At 35.1% G+C, this 21,509-nt stretch overlaps 2 protein-coding genes across 2 annotated transcripts in view; one reads left to right on the top strand and one right to left on the bottom strand.

Annotated features, from left to right (window-relative positions):
* LOC110451407 (ADP-ribosyl cyclase/cyclic ADP-ribose hydrolase-like) overlaps positions 1-4,735 on the bottom strand; it is a 15,131-nt gene extending 10,396 nt beyond the window's left edge. The window contains exons 1-2 of the mRNA XM_021499407.1: positions 4,096-4,735; positions 1,101-1,230 (exon numbers count right to left, since the gene is read on the bottom strand). Of these exons, the coding sequence (XP_021355082.1) occupies positions 1,101-1,230; positions 4,096-4,283 (318 nt within the window). The 5' untranslated portion in view covers positions 4,284-4,735. The remainder of the gene's footprint in view (positions 1-1,100; positions 1,231-4,095) is intronic.
* Positions 4,736-6,339: 1,604 nt separating this feature from the next.
* Positions 6,340-10,499, top strand: LOC110451413 (transmembrane protein 256 homolog). The gene is made up of 4 exons (XM_021499412.1): positions 6,340-6,693; positions 8,343-8,374; positions 8,867-8,947; positions 9,630-10,499. The coding sequence occupies exons 1-4, from the start codon at positions 6,504-6,506 to the stop codon at positions 9,771-9,773; spliced, it is 447 nt and encodes a 148-aa protein (XP_021355087.1). The 5' UTR covers positions 6,340-6,503; the 3' UTR covers positions 9,774-10,499.
* Positions 10,500-21,509: the final 11,010 nt, after the last annotated feature.

Genomic DNA, 21,509 nt, shown 5'->3' with positions numbered 1-21,509 from the left:
AATTTAAAATATTTTCCTTTACCACTTGTTAACTGTAACCAACCCTTGTGCAACTGGGCCTGCTTGCCACATTCCCATAGACATAACCAAGTCTGGTATTAAACGTGGTAGAGATACTGTTATCACACATCTCTGCTGTAAAACGGCTTAAATCGGTATTCTATTATACAGTAGGTAACAGAAGAGGAAAAAGACATAGCTAGAATCAGATTCGAACCCGGGACCTCTGTACTCTAAACGGACACCCTAACTAGTTGAGTTACCTAGTCACCGACGACCGGCACTTTCGTGTTCCGCAACATTCCTTTCTCCTTTTTCTAAGTCTTTGACCCCGAAGAAAACGCTATTTACAAGCAAGATTTAGATACCCCCTCAGCAAATTTGATTCGTGACAAGGCATCGTGTTTGGAGGATTCATTTTGCTTTGAAAGATCCTGCTTTTCAATGGCAACAATTAGAAATATTCGAAAGCAACTTGATATAGGTAACCAACGTTTGAGCAACTGGGCCCAGATTTATACGGGAAAGGGACATGAAAGCCTGTTAGACGTTGTCTTTGCCTATGACTTTTTTTTTATCACAGGACCATCTAACAGAAACATACAAAGGAAAGCGATCGACCTTGAGAACAAGGTCATAAGGGATGAACTGAATGTCATTTAGGAAAAAGCGAAGGCCGATAGAATGAGGAAGTGAAAGATTTGAACCACTTCATATACATTAGATCACAATGTTTGGATCATTTTTCGACAGTCGATAAAGCTCACTAGTCTCGTTCGAAATGTAAGATATTCCAACTTAAAAGTGAGAAAACTTTATAAAGCTGTTATAACTGCAGTACAGCAATTGCCAAATGACAGAATGATGTATAAGTTCTAATTTTTGTTTGTTTCGGGTATTTGACTATGATTAAAAAATACAGCTATACACAAATTCCACATTTGATATGGCGGCGAAATATCACGGGCCTAAAAGTATTCGTATTTTATACTCATTTTTGAGTTAAAATTTATATACTTTTTATTAAATATTATTTTACCTAAATGTTACTGTTTGGTATTCTTCTAAGGGTTTGAGGCGAGACGGTTGGCGTAGCTTACCTTGTCTCTCGGTGTTGTGTGGTGTGCCGCGTCAAGGAAGGGCCGGAAGCCGTCCTGTGATGTGTTGCATGGGGCCTGGTAGGCGAGCCCTTGTAGGAACAACTCCCACAGCTGAGTGCAGTTTTTTGGTCTGAATTAGAAACAAAGGCAATGACACTGTTATATCACTGAATCAAATTTACAGTCCACAGGAGTGTTTGACAGTTGATTCATCAAATGTTTACAATAATCTTGCATACAAGGGCTGATAAGGGATATAATGGAAACACATTATCACATTGGTTAACCATTTCTTTTGCCATGTTTTTTAACTATTGCGGATGGAGGGAAGCTTCCTTTGGCTCAAATCCGTAGAACACTAGATACATAATTCACTAGTTCAGTGTTGGGGTATTGTATTGGTATTGTATTGATTTGGTGTTGGGGTATTGTATTGGTATTGAAGTGTTTTGATGTTGGGGTACTGTATTGTATTGGAATTGTATTGTGTTGTAATGGTATTCTATTGTATTGGTATAGTATTGTTTTGGTGTTGGGGTACTGTATTGGTATTGTATTGTTTTGGTGTTTGGGTATTGTATTGGTATTGTATTGTTTTGGTGTTGGGGTACTGTAGTGGTATTGTATTGTTTTGGTGTTGGGGTATTGTATTGGTATTGAAGTGTTTTGATGTTGTGGTACTGTATTGTATTGGAATTGTATTGTGTTGTAATGGTATTCTATTGTATTGGTATTGTATTGTTCTGGTGTTGGGGTACTGTATTGTATTGGAATTGTATCTTTTGTGTATTGTTATTCTATTGTTTTGGTGTTGGGGTATTGTATTGGAATTGTATTGTTTTGTATTGGTATTCTATTGTTTTGGGGTTGGGGTATTGTATTGTATTAGAAATGTATTGTGTTGTATTGGTATTGTATTGTTTTGGTGTTGGGGTACTGTATTGTATTGGAATTGTATTGTATTGTATTGGTATTGTATTGTTTTTGGTGTTGGGGTATTGTATTGTATTGAAAATGCATTGTGTTGTATTGCTATTGTATTGTTTTCGTGTTGGGGTACTGTATTGTATTGGAATTGTATTGTGTTGTATTGGTATTGTATTGTTTTGGTGTTGGGGTACTGTATTGTATTTGAATCGTATTGTGTTGTATTTGTATTGTATTGTTTTGGTGTTTGGGTATTTTATTGGTATTGTCTTGTTTTGGTGTTGGGGTATTGTATTGGTATTGTATTGTTTTGGTGTTGGGGTATTGTATTGGAATTGTATTGTTTTGTATTGGTATTGTATTGTTTTGGTGTCGGGTTATTGTATTGGTATTGTATTGTTTTGGTGTTGGGGTACTGTATTGTATTGTTTTGTATTGTGTTGTATTGGTATTCTATTGTATTGGTATTGTATTGTTTTGGTGTTGGGGTATTGCATTGTATTGAAATTGTATTGTATTGTATTGGTATTCTATTGTTTTGGTGTTTGGGTATTGTATTGGTATTCTATTGTTTTGGTGATTGGGTACTGTATTGTATTGGAATTGTATTGTATTGGTAATCTATTGTTTTGGTTTTGAATTTGTATTGTATTGGTATTTGTATTGAGTATTGTATTGTATTGGTATTTTATTGTATTGTTATGGTATTTTGTTGTTTTGGTATTAGATAGTACACATTCCTGTGTGTGCGCTCCTATATTATGAATACGTTGGTGAGTGTTTCGGTTAGTTTAAGAGGATTTTATTGCCTAATACAATAAAAACTGAGTGGGCAAAGTTTTGACAACTTAGCAACTTCCTCTCCTGAACACATGTTATTTTGATTCACACACTAGTAACTATGTAAGCAAATATAAATGATCAAATAGCATTTTGAAAACACACGGGATGGATCATGAAGAGCCAAATGTAGTTTAAATAATCATATTACAGCAGAAAGGCCTATTGGAGAGACCCCCTAACCATCACGTCAAACCTAACAGACATACTCAACATTCTGTCCTAACCACTGTCTGTTCACATGTGTCCATGACCTGCCTTCTTATGTTACTTTCGTATCCTAAGTTAAAAACTGTTCTTACGTCACCGGGGCCTCCGCCAATATTGACCTATGTTCTGTTTATTTTGTATTAATATTGTAAGGCGCTAAAAGGAATGACGATGGGGGCGGGGGCGGGGGGTCATCTTCCCTCACACAGACTGGTGATCGTTGGTGACAATTGTTGTGTAGACGAGCGCGTGCACGTGGCAATGCACTTTTGAATGTCCGTAGAGGCGTACAGGTGTGATAAATGTGTACTGTATGGGTGTCTAAATTGAGATCTGTCACTATTGTCATGTAGGATTGTCGTACAGTTAAAAAATAATGTTATGTAGGACAACAAACAAACAAAACAAAAATAAATTTAAAGATTACAAAGATATGTACAACAATATCCGGATCACTGTCAGGTATTTTTAAAAGTAACAGGTATTTGTCGATACAACTGCATAAATACACACCATAAATGCATCAGACACGCGTTAGGGGCAAACCTGTATACAGAAAACATTAACACGCGGGAACCCAATTACAATCATATGTAAGAGGGCCGATACATTGTATTTAAATTAAACATTCAATTTGTTCAAGGTTTTTTTCTGAGAAATATTATACACTGAAAATAAACCTTAAATTAAATCTTTGTTGTATTGCAATTCTCATTTACGGTAATAGTTTGGATTATGATAATGACCGCCATACCACATGTGCGTCTAGCACCTGCTGTGTGCCATACGTGTTTCCTCGTCATGCAGAGTTAATGGTACATGATCGTCTACCATAGAACTTCGCCTAACAAAGTATGATTCTGAGGCAATGAATACCAATAAGTACGGAAATGCAAAATATCAAAGAAAATTGTGTTAAATTATATGACCGATACACTTTATGTAAGCAGATCACAATAGGTAGCATTAATAGCAACATGAATAATCATTACTTAAGTATCGTTATAATAAAACTTACTCTGAGCAGAATGGTTCAGGGTTAAAGACGGTTTGGTAATGAAGACACCGTCCGACCATCAGATCCCTGAACGATTCCGTGGACCTCTGAGACAGGGCACACGTGCACTCTACGTAGGGTCCATGTTGTAGGTACAAAAAAAATATCAGAGATATCGCACACACGAAGTCCTTAGCGTTGTACTGCATGGCGACGTCGTTCCCGCTTCTGCTGTGGTAGTATGTATACCTGTCTCGGTTATAGCGAGATCACACAGTTCCGCTGTTTATATACTTATTCATATACCTACGTAACCAGGCTCGGTTAACTAAACCGGAACAACGGCGCAAAATACTATAGTTACTACGTTTAGTAGTTAATTAACTTTACGGCTCCTTTAGATGTAGATGTATATATATAGAAACTTGATGTTAATCATATAGTTGTTCAGCATTACTTTACATCGATATCGGGCGCAGATTACATTTTGCGGTCGATCGTAAATTCTTTCAAATGCAGTTGGACAAATATGCATAAGCACCCCGTCCATTTGATGTACGACTTACATGACAAGAGTCAATGATTTTTTCCCCAAATACTGATGCTTAAAAGTCAGCGATTGGAGTGACGTATTGCATTGTTCACTCCCATCCCAGATCGTGACATAAGTGTCGGACCAGCAGTCGTAGGTAAACTAACACGTGAACACGAACATGTACGTTTATGCAAACGCATACATGATATGGTGGTCATCGCCAGCCCGCCGCCACAATGTATTGTTAGCTTGACCTGTTTTAGCTTGACCTGTATTCCGTGGTATACCAATGTGTAAACATTGTCGTGTTTCTCATATAATGTATATAGAAATAAGTCAGTAGTCCGGGGTTTATTTTCTGGTCTGTCGTGTGGATGTGGATCAGTGATGACAACAAGTTTTCCCCCTGAATCCCTCTCTGTTGAAACTGAGTTTCGGTTGAAACTTGATATTGCTGTGGATAAGGTACTTCCGCTCAGAATCCTTATGAGTTCAGCGAGCACAGATTCCGTACACATGTATCTAATTAATCAAATGCTGCTGAAATCCTTGTTACTTTGGCTGTTGGTTATATATGTATAAAAATTGCGTTTATATATGAGAAAGTATTTCCCCCTACAATTTGAATTTATCACTGATATGATATATATAATTTAATGAACGTGATTGAATATAAAATCCAAAACTTTGGAATAAGTAAATATTTCATAATTCAACTTATTTAAGGTTCATAAACAAAACGTGAGCGCGAAACTCGTTAAATAGGGAATCGAAGAAGCAACCGGAACAGGACACATTCAACACAAAGCGAAAGTTACATTATTTTCTCATTTCACTCTATGTTCACGCTCAACTAGAAACTAATTCATCGCTTATGTTTTAGAATGTTAACCATTATAATAAAATTGGTCAAAACAATATCTATGAAAATTACGCCAAAGTAACGTTTATGCAGAGGACGTATAAAGGAGGCTCTATATACTGTCCCTGATGCAGAGGTGATAAGTAGGATATCTCAATGACATGATTGTATCACTATTGCTATTAGTGCACTGATCGTCACAGGCTTCAAAATTCTAACGGTCGATCCGCTTAAACAGACTCAATTTTAATTTTCATATGATGGGTTATGTAAAACAAAATAAAACGTTCAAATTCCTGTTGCACGGCATCTTTCATGTGAAAAAAAGTTGATGCATCTTTAAATTAATGTATAAACACGGACTTCGAACTATAGTTTCGCGGTATAAACTATAATATAATGAGGTGAGCATCATTTGATACAAAATACTCTGTTGCTTTTTTTTTTTTTTAATTTCTTTTAATAATAAGATAGGCCCTATATTGAAAGTCAATGCAAAATAGTATGAGAGTAAAGTTTCATTTTTTTTTTAAGTAAGTTAATTTAGAACTATTTTGGATAGAATACCAATGTATTATAACACTTCACTTTTAACACTTAAAAAGTGGAAATTGGATGTTAAAGTGGCCAGTGTAACGAGTTTATCAGACTACTCAACGCTGAACTTTTTCTAACTGGTTAATTTGACAGATGTCGTGAGGGTCCAAAACTGAAGCACTGATTTCTAGTTTAAGACCTACCAGTGTTTAAAAGCATTGTCTTTAATATGCTGAGAATTTACTTTCAGATCTCGGAACTTGATAATATTATGTAGGGGCGGGAATCTTTAAACATTAACAATAAGGTGTTCTGTTAGAGTTATCTCCCGCACTTGTTTCACCGGAAGTGAACTTCTTCTCAATGTGATTTTGTGGTTTCCACTTGCATTTCAAAAACGCTTTGACAGCTCCTAAGACGAAGCATACTTGAATACTAGTGTGTGTGTCAAGGACGCTTTACGAGTGACTGTTGGTGGCCATTAGTGAGCTGAATATGCAATCTGTCACGGACAGTGTTAAAACACTGTACAATTTTCTCCCGGCCGTCCTTCCAAAACAAATCAAAGAAGTAGAAACAGTGATAATTCGTGAGAGCACCATGGCTTTAGCAGGTAGAAACTTCGTGAGATTGGCAGGATTGTCAGGATCTGTGGCAGTATGCATGGCTGCATATGGAGCTCATGGTAAGCCTTCCTGGTATATTTTATTTAAGAGGATCTCTTAAGACTATTAACTGCTAAAAACATCCTCGGGTCTTCCGGTATAACAAGATGCCAGAATAGGGGGTTAACTTTACTACTGTAGGTCTTGAACATATTGATCTCTGTTATAACAGCCACGTTGACAACATCGTTCAAAATCACGAACATTAAAAAAAAAGACAAAACTTTCTGGTATATATATTGTCCAACAAATTTGTTTTCGAATGATGGGACAAATATTGCATCAGAAAAATAACATAAGAAAAAAACCAGACTCAACAAGTTCTGGTCTGATCACCCCTTTAAATTCAATGCTTTTTGCCACTAGCAAGTTCCTGTCCAGAACTTAAGTATTTTAACCCACTTTTTAAACCTGTAAGATTTCTGGATATCATTTCCTCCATATCAATTCACACAGGAAGTCGCATATTAGAAAAGGAATACTAAAATGTGCTGCTAGAAGCTACCTGGAGCTTTCCATTGGTGTCTATAGTGTCTACTATACTCCAACAATGTTAGAGATATTGTTGACAGGCGACGCGTCGGCAAAATCATATCCGAAAATGCCAAAAATGCCTGGTCATGATACATGAAAATGAGTCTGGCTTTTGCTACAGGTCGTTTCGTCCAATAATTTTTGCCAACATAATGTTAACTTGCGTACATTGCCTTAACTATAATTGTATTAAGTAGACCAAATGAAGTTCATTACAAAACACCTGTAGTCTGCCTTATCAATCGCAATATATAGAATTAATATACACCAATCGGAGGCATCGTTTTAATCAAACGGGAAAATGCAATGGGGCCTTACTTGACTTGAACCTAGGACCTTAAAACTATAGACAGATACTCTAACCAATGGCGTCACCTGGATATAAGCAGTCTCCAGGCCCATTACCTATACACATATACACCTCTCTCCTTATTGCCCCAAACCCCATTAAATGGGGGGGGGGGGTTCACATACATGTATAGTGTTACCTACTCATATGTNTACCTACTCGTATGTTCGTACTGTCAGGATTCATTGTCACTGCTCCACTGACTTCATATCTCTTATAGATAATAGTTTATAGAAAAGTCAAGTATGAGAATACCTGAAATGAGTTTGTATTTCAGGTTCCAAAGGTCGATGCTTATAGGTCACTGTTGCTTTTTATATGTCAACCAATGCAATTTTGTCAACAGATTCATTGACATCAGTTGACCAACTTCTGGCGCAAGGGTGCAACCATGTTTTCTAGTTCCATGTCTTTGCCCTGGAAGATGAAACTCTTAACAACCCAGGTTAATGTATCCCCTTGCCCAAGGGTGCTTTTCTGGGTTGTCTACACTGAGGCTTTCGTCAAGCACAAGTGTTTTAGCATCTCTACACTGAGGCTTTCTTCAAGCACAAGTTTTTTAGCAGGTACAAAGCCTTCTGTTTTGTCATGAATTGAATCCTTGTATTTTAAAGATAGAAACTGTTCAAAGATGAATCAGTCTAAAAGAAAAATACTTTCTGCTGTTGCCTGCTTTTTCCTTTATTGTAACCTCACCTTCTGCCCAACCCCAAAAGAACTAAGAATAACTTTACTCAACTCTGAAGTCTTCAACTTTCGATTCTATTTAAAGTTCTGTCATTTCAGGTATGAGCAAAGCAGAGGAAAAGAAGAAAAGGGTAAGAAATATGCTTCAGAAACAAATGTTCAGGTTTATATATTCATTGTTTAAATTATTTCACACGACAGATATTTATATCAATTAACTGCCTTCTGATGGCTATTTATTATAAAGATATAATTATATATATATCCTGAACTTCCAGACAACCCTTTCATCTACAAAAGATGAAAAAAATGATAATATGTAAAAGACTTTTAACAAAGTTTTGACAACAGAATTACTAATGTATTTCTATCACGGAGTACGTGGTTGGGCAATGCTAGAATTGTTGAATGCTAGCTGTGAACGCCGATATGGCAGCACCGGCTGTACGCTCCCCAGGGAGTTGAGAAGTTATTAGCTGGTTGCAAAGGCCCTATAATCATGGATAATAATTTGTGAACCGCTTTGAGACGACCTATATGTACGAACTATGTTGTGACAAAACGGTATATAAGAACATCAAATGATTATTATCATTATTATTATTATATATTTGTCATTTCAGATCTATGACATAGGTAATAACTTCCACCTGATCCATTCTGTGGCTTTGTTAGGAACGCCATTATGTAATCGACCAATATTGGTAAGTTATATAATGTTACAGCAGTATTCTGTCAGTAACATATATCCAATGACAGTTACATGTACACGGTATCTAATCAAGATGACCCGATACACACTGTATCTCCAATTACAATTAGACTTACAATCATATACTTATATAAATAGAACTTCTCATTGTGTCCAACTTATTGCAAATTTAAAGTCTAGAATTTTTCCCTTATATAACACTTTGCATATTCTTTTCATGAATCAAACTTTTATGAGGCAAATCTTTCGCCGTTTTGTAGTATAATCAAGACCCAATAATTATGAAAACATTGAAAACAAATTACAATTCGATAGGAAATATTTTCCTGTACTAAAACATTAAAATGTCCTGTGGTTATTTAACAGTACAGGCTTTGGAAATTTAATTGACAAAGAAATGTTGAATTTGATAAGATATCCAACATTTATATTTAAAATTAAATGTCTTAGCCCGTGTTTCATCACATATTTAAAGAATCACATTCTGTCCAATTTACAGGATCTCGATGTTCAATATTCCTGAGTCGATTATTATGCATGTAGTTGTAATATTTTTGCCCTCAAGTCTTCTTAAGGATCCCTGCCCCACTGTATAGTGTTTTATTCCTATACGCAGTAACCTCCCCTTAGCATATATTACTTCTGTAATTATCGTGTTGTGATCTACTTGACAGGTCGGAGGTTTGATGACTATGGGAACGCTGGTGTTTTGTGGGAGCTGTTACGTGTACTCGCTGACAGGAAATGACCGAATAAGATACGTGACACCCTACGGCGGTATGATGTTGATTGTCGCGTGGCTTCTGATGGTACTGTAATACGTACAGGTCACAGAAAGTAACAGCAGTTCACCAAGGATTGAGACAAGTGAACTAAGAAGTAAAGAGTGAATAATGTCTAACTTATTGGATTGTATATATGTGTCCACTGTCCAGTGTGTGATATGTCGTTATTGAATACGGAGACAGCATTTATTGGAGCACCTTCAGCCATTATAGCCTAGTTCTGGTTTAAAGTGTAAAATGGCACATATAATTGTATTACAAATATCATTTGGCCCCGTTGACTCCTTTAATTTGTTGAACTTTAAAAATCAGATACGTGTGTATGGATTCGTTGGTGATTCATGATCAATCATGGAATCGTCACACATACTTGCCTAGTTTACAGTATTTGTGTGTTAAATAAGAGGCCTGACAACTGTAACTACAAAAACAGTGGAGTTTTAACTTGACATTTCATTAAAAAAATACACGTATGTGTCCATATATATCGATTATAGATACTGTATCAATGGTATGATGGAGATGAGCCAGTCAAATGTTACAGCATGCTAAGTTATATTTTATTACATTCTACATATGTGTAGATATATTTCTGTCTGTATCGAGTTGTTTTGATAGATATATGTAATGCACCAAACTATGAGAACAAAGATCACATCTTATTCTTAAATTTCATTTTTGCTTGGATACAGACAGTGGAAAGAAACAGGGAGTTTCTGAGAGAATGATTTCAATAAAGAGCTTTGTATTCTTATGAGGTGACATGTACTTCTCTGTTTTTAGCTCACCTGGTCCAAAGGGGCCTGTGAGCTTACGACGTACTGCGGCGTAATTTGTCCGTCTGTCCGTCCATCCTTCAACTTTTTCTTTTGAATAACTATGTCTGAAGAACTGGAGGACCTAGGGTCACGACATTTGATCAGTAGGTAGATGGGATGGAGTGCTATAAAGTTTCCTCATTAAAATTACCTTGACCTACTTTCAAGATAACAGGGGTCAAATATGTTAAAAAAAAACCACCAAGCATATGTAAAGGACCATAAGGACTAGAGTCATAATACTTGAGTATGTTATGTAGACCAGCTCTGAAATGTTCACCATCGTGTCTCAACATAATGAACAAAATAATATGAAAAGTATTTTGGTGTACAAGAACCGGGAATCGGTGTGTCACTACCGTGCAAGAAATGACAAGAAAATACTAATATTATAAGAGTTTGTAGAACTTTTTTATTATGCAATGTTTTGTTACATATTTGAGTTCATAATTTTCAGCAGATCCTACTTTAAACAAGATAATATTATTGTACAGCATAAAACATTGTTTTGATAGTTATTTGGACAAAAAGTAAACCCTGTCGTACAGCTTTGGAGGGCGGCACTAAATAGGTCATAGCACAGGCCCCAGGGCCCTTTTTGATTAAAAAACCCCATTTCATTGGTCGTGTCTTAGGGAGCTACAAATCTAACCCAGTTATGGTTAAATTGCTTTGTGGGCAAAATCTTTTGTTTTACCTATATGTCGGTTTCATGTAACAAAAGAAACAGGTGATCGATACAGGCCCTCTGGGCCTCTTGTTTTACCAAACAAGGCAGAACACAAGTGTATCATAAATAGAAATGATCATTTGGCAGAGGGCGTTGTGACATCACAAATGAATTGTCGTCATAAAGTGAATATTGACCTAGGCCTGATGTTTTTATAAAATAGTTACAAAGCCAATATCATAAATTATTCACCGCCATGTCATTATTATTATACCAATAGGGATTTATCATCTAATATTTGTAGTTATAGAGTTTCAAACACTACAACAAACATACACAAATAAGTCTACAGTATTCTTGGATTAATGTTTAAGCTTGGTGAAGCAAATGCACCCTTCTAATAGATGTTTTGAAACTTAAAATACAGTTCACTGTATGGTTTTTTAACTAAGTATGACATTCATGGAAGTGTACAATATTTAAATTTTTTATCCTGCCTGATGTGACACTGAATTAAGACATCATCAGCAAAGAAGTAGAATCGGTCCCAAATATTGCTCAAACTACGTTTTCATAAGATTTCATTCAATTATGGTTTCTGTTTGTGATAAAAATAGGGAACTTTCATATGATGTTACATGACTAGTATTTGATAAGATTCATAACAAGTATTGAACTGCCTTATTATGATAAATATTCAACAACAAACATGGAATACAGCCCCAGATTTTCACAATGCTGATCAATATACACAATAGATTGTTGTGAATGTCTGCTATATATATATACCGTGTCTAATTATAAGCAGCAACACAATTCCTTTTCCCTGTCTGTCCACTCCCATCCATCAGTTACCTCCCTTGAGTATAGCAATTGGTTGTTTATCATGAGTTGCTGGTTATGTGTTTTGAACATATATTTTCATAAATCTCAACTCAACATTGACCTTAGTCCCACCTTTTGGAACAAAGTTTAAGTAATGCATGTAACATAACAACGTATGCTGAACACACCAGAGGGATTCACAAATACCAAGCACTTGCTACGTTTATAGGTTGTCAAGTTTATTATAAGAAATTGCTTCGATCCACATTCAAAGATCAAATAGTCAATCAAATACATCGTATGTTTAAAATCTCCAAACAACCTCCTGCGATTAACCAGGAAGCCCAAGTTTCCTAAATAAATTACCTTAAAGATGAAAAGTGGTCAAAAATGTCATAGTCTTCAAACAAATCTGGTCCCTGATCATGAAAAGTAATGATATATATAGCCTGTAGCATGCTGGGGTGGAAACAATTATAACCGGTCTAAGTAATGATATATATAGCCTGTAGCATGCTGGGGTGGAAACAATTATAACCGGTCTAAGTAATGATATATATAGCCTGTAGCATGCTGGGGTGGAAACAATTATAACCGGTCTAAGTAATGATATATATAGCCTGTAGCATGCTGGGGTGGAAACAATTATAACCGGTCTAAGTAATGATATATATAGCCTGTAGCATGCTGGGGTGGAAACAATTATAACCGGTCTAAGTAATGATATATATAGCCTGTAGCATGCTGGGGTGGAAACAATTATAACCGGTCTAAGTAATGATATATATAGCCTGTAGCATGCTGGGGTGGAAACAATTATAACCGGTCTAAGTAATGATATATATAGCCTGTAGCATGCTGGGGTGGAAACAATTATAACCGGTCTAAGTAATGATATATATAGCCTGTAGCATGCTGGGGTGGAAACAATTATAACCGGTCTAAGTAATGATATATATAGCCTGTAGCATGCTGGGGTGGAAACAATTATAACCGGTCTAAGTAATGATATATATAGCCTGTAGCATGCTGGGGTGGAAACAATTATAACCGGTCTAAGTAATGATATATATAGCCTGTAGCATGCTGGGGTGGAAACAATTATAACCGGTCTAAGTAATGATATATATAGCCTGTAGCATGCTGGGGTGGAAACAATTATAACCGGTCTAAGTAATGATATATATAGCCTGTAGCATGCTGGGGTGGAAACAATTATAACCGGTCTAAGTAATGATATATATAGCCTGTAGCATGCTGGGGTGGAAACAATTATAACCGGTCTAAGTAATGATATATATAGCCTGTAGCATGCTGGGGTGGAAACAATTATAACCGGTCTAAGTAATGATATATATAGCCTGTAGCATGCTGGGGTGGAAACAATTATAACCGGTCTAAGTAATGATATATATAGCCTGTAGCATGCTGGGGTGGAAACAATTATAACCGGTCTAAGTAATGATATATATAGCCTGTAGCATGCTGGGGTGGAAACAATTATAACCGGTCTAAGTAATGATATATATAGCCTGTAGCATGCTGGGGTGGAAACAATTATAACCGGTCTAAGTAATGATATATATAGCCTGTAGCATGCTGGGGTGGAAACAAATATAACCGGTCTAAGTAATGATATATATATAGCCTGTAGCATGCTGGGGTGGAAACAAATATAACCGGTCTAAGTAATGATATATATATAGCCTGTAGCATGCTGGGGTGGAAACAAATATAACCGGTCTAAGTAATGATATATATATAGCCTGTAGCATGCTGGGGTGGAAACAAATATAACCGGTCTAAGTAATGATATATATATAGCCTGTAGCATGCTGGGGTGGAAACAAATATAACCGGTCTAAGTAATGATATATATATAGCCTGTAGCATGCTGGGGTGGAAACAAATATAACCGGTCTAAGTAATGATATATATAGCCTGTAGCATGCTGGGGTGGAAACAAATATAACAGGTCTAAGTAATGATATATATAGCATGTAGCATGGTGGGGTGGAAACAAATATAAACGGGCTAAGTAAGGGCTTGAACCACATTCAAGGTAACGGTAATCTATTTGAAAATTAAGTAATAGGATACTGAAAAGGCCTAAACAAGTTAACAGTGTTACTGATGCATCATATGACCATTTCATTCTCTCGGGACTCGTCAGTTATACTAAAAGTCAAACAAATGAAAATGTCTAAACTGGTCCGAGGTTTGTGAAGAAATACAACAAAAGGAGAAAGACACAAAAACATTTCATAAGATTTCAAATATACAATGTATTGCTGCATCAGACAATTTATTCTAAAACTAGTAAACATACCCCGTCTCCGACAATCACACACGTACACGCATGCACAACACGCATGGATGCACGTCTTAAATGAATATAAAAAATACCTGAAAATATCATTTGTTAGTCAATAGTATATATCTGTGAAAGAAACTTGACTTATAGAACATGCCCCCGAGGATGGTATCCACTAAAACATGTAAATCCTACATACGGAGAAGGCCGATATGCTATTACCGATGAAAGAAAAGTCAACGATCGTGCAAGTCGCTACATTGGCATTGAGTTGACCATCATTGTGATACTGTTAATGCCAAGATAAGAAGCTGACGACGATTATTTTGTGGGATCTCTAATTTCAAAGTCTAAAGGATGAATTAAATTTAATTCAAATAGTTATCGAGATTTCTGTAGTTCAGGTAAAATACATCATCGGGCAATTATTTTATCGTCCCTTCTTCAATATTCATGATAAGTACCGAAGTGTTAAAAACCCTGTAACTTGAAATCGATAAAACAGAGGCGATATATGAACAAAGGACAGATTTACGTGAATTCCCTTGAACGAGAACAAGGAAAATACGACCAGGGGTGCCAAAAGGGCAAGCATCTTCTGCTTCATCGACTACACCCGTCATGTAATTCTCAGATAATTCCAAGTAATGTCATGAAATTTAGGCGAGAAATGGGATAGTGACAACGAAACAACAAGGCACTCTTAAAGCAATGTCAAAGGCATCGAACTTCCTATCACAAAAAAACCAGCATTTTTCGATGAGATCATTATAAGACTTTTACGTAGTCTTCATTAACAGGCATTTCTGGAAACCCTGTATTTTAATTTTACCGTTAATAGTTGATATCTATAATGGAATTCATAATGCTTTGGGTAAGCTCTTTAACACTTCCACCCCTATGTAACTTAAGTTAACTCTTCCATGCATTGATCTGGATGAGTCCATTTTGGTCTCCAGTGGTGAAAGTGTTAACACTAAACCAAATACAACATGTAAACAACGCAGGTTTTGAAATCAGGAATGTAATTATAAAAACGGCAAAGTTCCTGAAAAAACATCTTGCATTGCAATTATGAATGCATAAATGTATGTTAAAAAATGTATTATGAAAGTACCCTCCAGCCTATCCCCCATTTACATGTACTTTTACTTCCATTTCTTGGAATTTTGTTAAGATTGTTAAAATTACAATTTGGTAAGGTTATTGTTGTATGGCTCTAATGTGTATTTAGGCACAAAATAGAGAGTTTCGGAGACATTAGTAAACCTATATATAACACGGTCACACACCTACGTATCAACTAGTTTTTCGTTCATTTTTATTATTTGCAGCTTAAGTGTTACAGATTCATCAAAACTATGAAGAGAATTTCTAAAAAAATAACACGAAGTTTTGTCAAAAATACATGTGCCTTTTGTTTTTGGTCACCCAATTTACCCATTCATATCTCGGTATGAACTCCATGCAGACCTAAATTTCATGTCATATCATGATGGCATTTAAATGATCGATTAGGTATTGAAATCATTAGCTTAATACACCCTTCGAAAAATATTTATATATAAAGAACTTGCTAGAAGTGGTACATAGTTATGCGACACACCATTTCTAGTGACAACAACGTTATATATATCTTCCTTTGTCTGTTTCAGACGAACATGACAAAAAAAAGACAAAGTTATTAGGAAAACGTTTAAGGTTTTTCAAAAAGTTCTTTAAAAATCAAAACACAATTCTAAAATTTCAAATACGAACAGCCACGATATTTAATATTATGGTATTAACATTAACCTTGGCCCATAATCAAAGTCACAAAGCGTCAACTCTTTTCAACACTTACACAACTTTTGGAGGAAGATGGCAGACGTCACGATATTGCCGGTATGGCATTCTATAAAGTTTTGAACATAACTGACATTTACCCATATTCAAAGTCACAGAAATTGAAATGCTTAAAATACTTTATTTCTGAAGAACTGAAACGTATAGTATCTTGATATATACCTAAAAGCTTGCTATACTTGAGTACTAAAACGTTTGTGTAAAGAAGGTACCCTAACCCATACTCAAGATCAGACAGGAATCGAATTCGTTACAATCAATACAATGAATATGAGTCGATGGAAATCTGATAAATAGGTGTTTGGTTTTCACATACAGTAAGATTATAATAATATTTGCAATCACAATTGCAGGTAAGCTGTTACAACTTCTGTTATTGAATACAATGTTTGAATGACCACTTTTTCCAAGTCACTTGAAAATATACCTAGGTCTAATATAATGATCCGTTAAAATAATCACTATAAATATGAATTAAGCAAGGATCTTTTATAAAATGTGTAAGTCGATGAAGAAAAACAATGAAATTAACCATATTGCCCCTCCGTCCATTTAGAACTCATCAAATTGAAACTTTACCTAGATATTCGACTCTGTATAAGAAGTGACATTGTTGTGGTTGGCCAGGGTAAGATGTGCGAATTTGTCTATATCAATGGTTAACCTGAGTTGATCAAAACACCAGACTCGGGATCAAATAGGATCAGCTGGGGAATATCCTCATTGATATTACAGATATAAACACCGGCTTTGTCTTAGCGTCAGTGATAATGACCTCGTCACGTCTACCTTATAATTAGCTTTTGTTTACGTGTGGCCATACAAAGAAAGGATAAAATTGGTTGTTTATGTTGTGAGATGTACGCCTTCCCATTGTTATGTCTGGAACAAGGACTTAAAGCGCAAAAAGTCAATATGATGCCTGCTATGTTTTTATAGCTGATCGCGCACACATGTATTTATTTACTTTGAATTGATGGATATTGATAGAAACGTTATTTTGATAACTAATTAATAGTAGCAACTTAGGAGTGGGACGACTGGTTCCCTCGTTGTCAGTATAATGTGACCGGGTGGGGTGTCCTGCTGGGTGTCTTTGGCAGTATGTTTCAGTGAGGTAGCGCTATAAAGTCTGCATCAGTTCCACGCTATCACAAGGAGACAAACACGAACTTATCGCAGCCTCCAAAAACACACACGCATACACCACACGCATGCATCTTGCACAAAGGGGAGGCCGTCCTTATGACCATAGCTTTTGATAGGACGTTAAACAATACTAAACCAAACCAAACCAAATCAGTTAATAACTGATTACAGAATTAGCTGCTATTTTGAAAGGATGGATATGGATATAATAGTTTTTTTTTATAACTGGCTGCGGTTGTAGTTGTATATTTTACATACATGGATATGTGGATGTTATCATTTTAGGAATGTTTTTTTATGTATGAATTTAATTTTCATGGATAGAATCGATATATGTTGTATATTTTTGCATTGATGGATATTATGTGATTGTTGTTTCTGTATGTGTAAGTGTTTATGTAATATTTATTTATTTTATTTATGTTTGTTTGTGTTTTACATCCTTTTAACAACTATGGTCATTTAAGGACGTGTATCCTCGATATCCAGGGGTTACGCTCATTTTCGCTCTCTACACCCTGGAATATGTCATAACAAAATTAAGGGCACGGAGATAGCTGTTTGATTGGTCTCAGGTAAAGAAACTGACTAATCGCTAGGCTGATACATGTCTTTTAAAGATTACAAAGGAGAGACGCTCGACTTCAAAGCCTGTCAGTTTTTACCGTTACGTGACCACGAGATTCTTTTGATGTACATCAAAGGATCGGGTTAGTCTTGTCTCATCAACAATATTGCGCACACCGACCCTTCAATTTTGCTATGACATATTCCAGGGGTGCAGAGAGCGAAAGTGAGCGTAATCCCTTGATATCGAGGATGGGTTTTGGTGGTAAGAAAGCAAGAGTACCAGGAGAGAAACCATCGACTGCAGCCAATACCTGTCGACTGCCCTATGAGTGTTTGTGGTTGAGTATGCCGGCAAATGCTATTTTTGTAAATAAATATGAATGTAGTCTTAACGCACATAACAATGTGTTTGTGATCGATAATTCTGACAAATGGATGCGTATGCAAATGTCATTTATGTATTTATAATTAGTAAGCATTTATATATTTATTTTTGACCGATTGAAGTTCAAGCCAGTATTGTAATTGATAGATGGTTTTGTATTCAATAAATTCTGAATATTGAATAACATGGATTACAGAAAAGTTGTACTATGTACAAACGCTATTAGGGCATTTTTGTTAAAACTTGAACACATATTTGATACTGATCGGTAGTGAAGCGAGAGTAAAACCACTCAAACAAACACTATTTACACAATCCACTTTTGTCACTTCAAAACCTTAAATTACGTAAAAACGATGTTGCAATTATTCGGATGAAACACTAAAAAATGCTTACAATATGCAAGATCAGCATCATTCATAAAAATGATAAAAAAAAATAAAAATGTAATTCAAACACTAAATAAATATGTAAGAAAATAATTTTATTTATTCAGCAAACAGTTCATGTCATTGTCAATACAATATATATAAAGTCATAAAGTAACACTCGTATACAATACATAGAGTGCCAATGTACACGTTTAACATTGTAAATATGAGTAGTCTTTCCCAATGAGGGAAGTCGTCACTGAATAACAGATAACAGAAATACATAGTGAATAACAGAACGCATGTATACTAACAATGACATTGGAAGCTGGTTAGACCGGGTACTTTGGTATCCGATAAAAAAAAACATTGTCTGAATCGATGAAATAGGACTTGTCAACGACACATGTATACAAACATTCAAAAAGTCGAATTTCCGTAAAACGGATGTCCTGATTAACGGAATCCGGATTAACGAGGTTCCACTGTATGCTATTATTGTTTAAGAACCATATAGAGTTCAAAAAGCCTACTGTCAATACATTAAGTTATGCATTGCATGCTCTAGAGGAAAATATCTTATCATATATATATTTATATCGGATCTTGCTTCAGTTTCTTTATCAGATCAGATATTGAAACAGGTGAAGGCTCGCTGTAAATGAAAATTCGTTATGAGTTTCATAAATCTCATACGAAATAGAAACCAATTAATGATCAGTTTTATCACATGATCAAATTGATCACATTTTAATCACACTATTGAATGATGCGAGAACACGCTCTTCTGGTTCATATCTAAAATTGCGCCATCCTGGCTGTATATCTACATGTATTGTTACCATGGTGAGGTCAAAGTATACACTGAAAGTCTGTGACGTCAAGTTATTATCTTGGATGACGTCACAATAGGTCATATCACACAAGTTCATGCTCAAAAATATGAAATAGGTATAGTAATCAGGTGATACAATAATAAAGAATGATATGAAAGAAAAAAAGTGAAATATGCTACCAACGGTACACAAAAATAAGCAAACTTTTCTTATTGCTCCTTAATTACGGGGAGATTCTGTAGTTTACTTTTGTCTGTAAATATTTATAATTGCTCTATTAAACTGATAAATCATTTAAAGAATTGGAGAATAATTTCAAATAAAATAATTGATGTAACGCATTGATGTTGTAATTGCATTGTTTCATGTGCCCTCTCTAATGGCTTTTATATTAGACATGTTTATAATCAATGATGGCTTTTATATTAGACATGTTTATAAACAATGATGACTTTTATATTAGACATGTTTATAAACAATGATACTTTTAGAGATACAATTCCACTTACTAGATAACTTTTATACAATAAAACGATTTTTTATTGATTAAAATATTTGTTTCTTGGATAAGTTGTCCATACGTCATCAGTGTCTTGTTCAGCCCTCTAGACTCGGCATACAGCAGCCCAGTGGTCTGGCTAGCAGGCTCTTCTCGTCGGTCTCGTCTGCTATGGGCTTAGTATCGGGCATCTCGTCTATTTTAGCCTTAGTATCCTCTTCGTCAATAATCGGTTGTCGGGGCTGTTCTGATGTCGTCGTTGGTTTGTCTGTGACAATATTATCAACTCGACAATCTCTGTCTGATTGATCTGTGAAGGAATTGAGATCAATCGTAAATAAAAGCTGATACAAGTAAACAATTTAATATGGAAATGTTCGTGTTGTGACCCTTTAAATTAATTTGGATGTGGACATTTTCGCATTGGCGATAATTCTGAGAATCTATTTATTTTGTCGATATATAATTTATAAAATCTGTAAATCAATTTTCGTGGGTGTATATTTTCGCTCTAATCAACACGAAAAAAACCGCGAATATTTCCACACCGCGAAATTTCCACATTTACACTATTTTTTTAATTCAATTTTAAATAATATATCTTTACTTTATTCAATATCAAATAATATAACTACGAGTACTTTATGCCATTATAAATAACGTAGCAACATATATGTGTACACTCATGTAACTAACTTACAAAATTGTTTCTGCACATTTGACTATAATGTTACTACATTCATTTATATATTTATAAATAATGTCACTGCATATTCGTATATATTGTAAAAGGTGTATATCATATATGTAAATCATTCCGTTTTAACAAACAAATGATCTTATATAAGTACGATGATAAAAACGATAAAACTAGTTTAATAACAGATATTAGGACATTTGTAAATACCTGTTATCAATCTTAAAGTAAAGGGGTAATATCAGACCTTAAGGTAATATGTATATTATTACCATATTCACTATTATGAAACTTTTATTCGAGTCATTTTCAAAATAATTATTCCATAAAAATATGCATGTTGCGATGCATTTTAAAGTTGATAGGAATGTTTTATAATAAAAATGAAAAGAAAAAAACACAAACAAAGAACAGCAAAACGGCAGGGGTGGAACTCAGGAGCTTAACATTGCAAAACCTACAATTTCCAATGAAGTCATCCAGAAAAAACGAATATACTAAACAATAATAAAAGTGAAAGACTTGACAGGAAAATTTCCTTTAAGTCGAGAAAGGTTCTTTCCGTTGCTTCATATTCCATATAGAAGAGAGATAATTTCAAATAAACAAAACTCTTTCTCGCGATTTTAGCTGATTCATTGGTACCATTGACCTTAATTTTGTCATATTTTTTAATTAACTGTAAAACTTATATATTGATTTTAAATATATAGAAACAAATTTTAATTTCTGCAGTATGTACAGAATAAACATGTTTACAGAGCTGATAGCAAAAAGACAAGTGTTTATG

Source organism: Mizuhopecten yessoensis, unplaced genomic scaffold (assembly GCF_002113885.1).
Source record: "Mizuhopecten yessoensis strain PY_sf001 unplaced genomic scaffold, ASM211388v2 scaffold5989, whole genome shotgun sequence".
In the NCBI taxonomy this organism is placed as follows: Eukaryota; Metazoa; Mollusca; class Bivalvia; order Pectinida; family Pectinidae; genus Mizuhopecten; species Mizuhopecten yessoensis.
This window is presented reverse-complemented; position numbering and strand designations above follow the sequence as displayed.

Coding starts and splice junctions, on each gene's coding strand:
- LOC110451413 (XM_021499412.1), top strand. CDS start 6,504: ATGCAATCTGTCACGGACAGTGTTAAAACACTGTACAATTTTCTCCCG. Junction 8,375..8,866: donor CAGAGGAAAAGAAGAAAAGG/GTAAGAAATATG, acceptor TTGTCATTTCAG/ATCTATGACATAGGTAATAA. Junction 8,948..9,629: donor TATGTAATCGACCAATATTG/GTAAGTTATATA, acceptor TCTACTTGACAG/GTCGGAGGTTTGATGACTAT.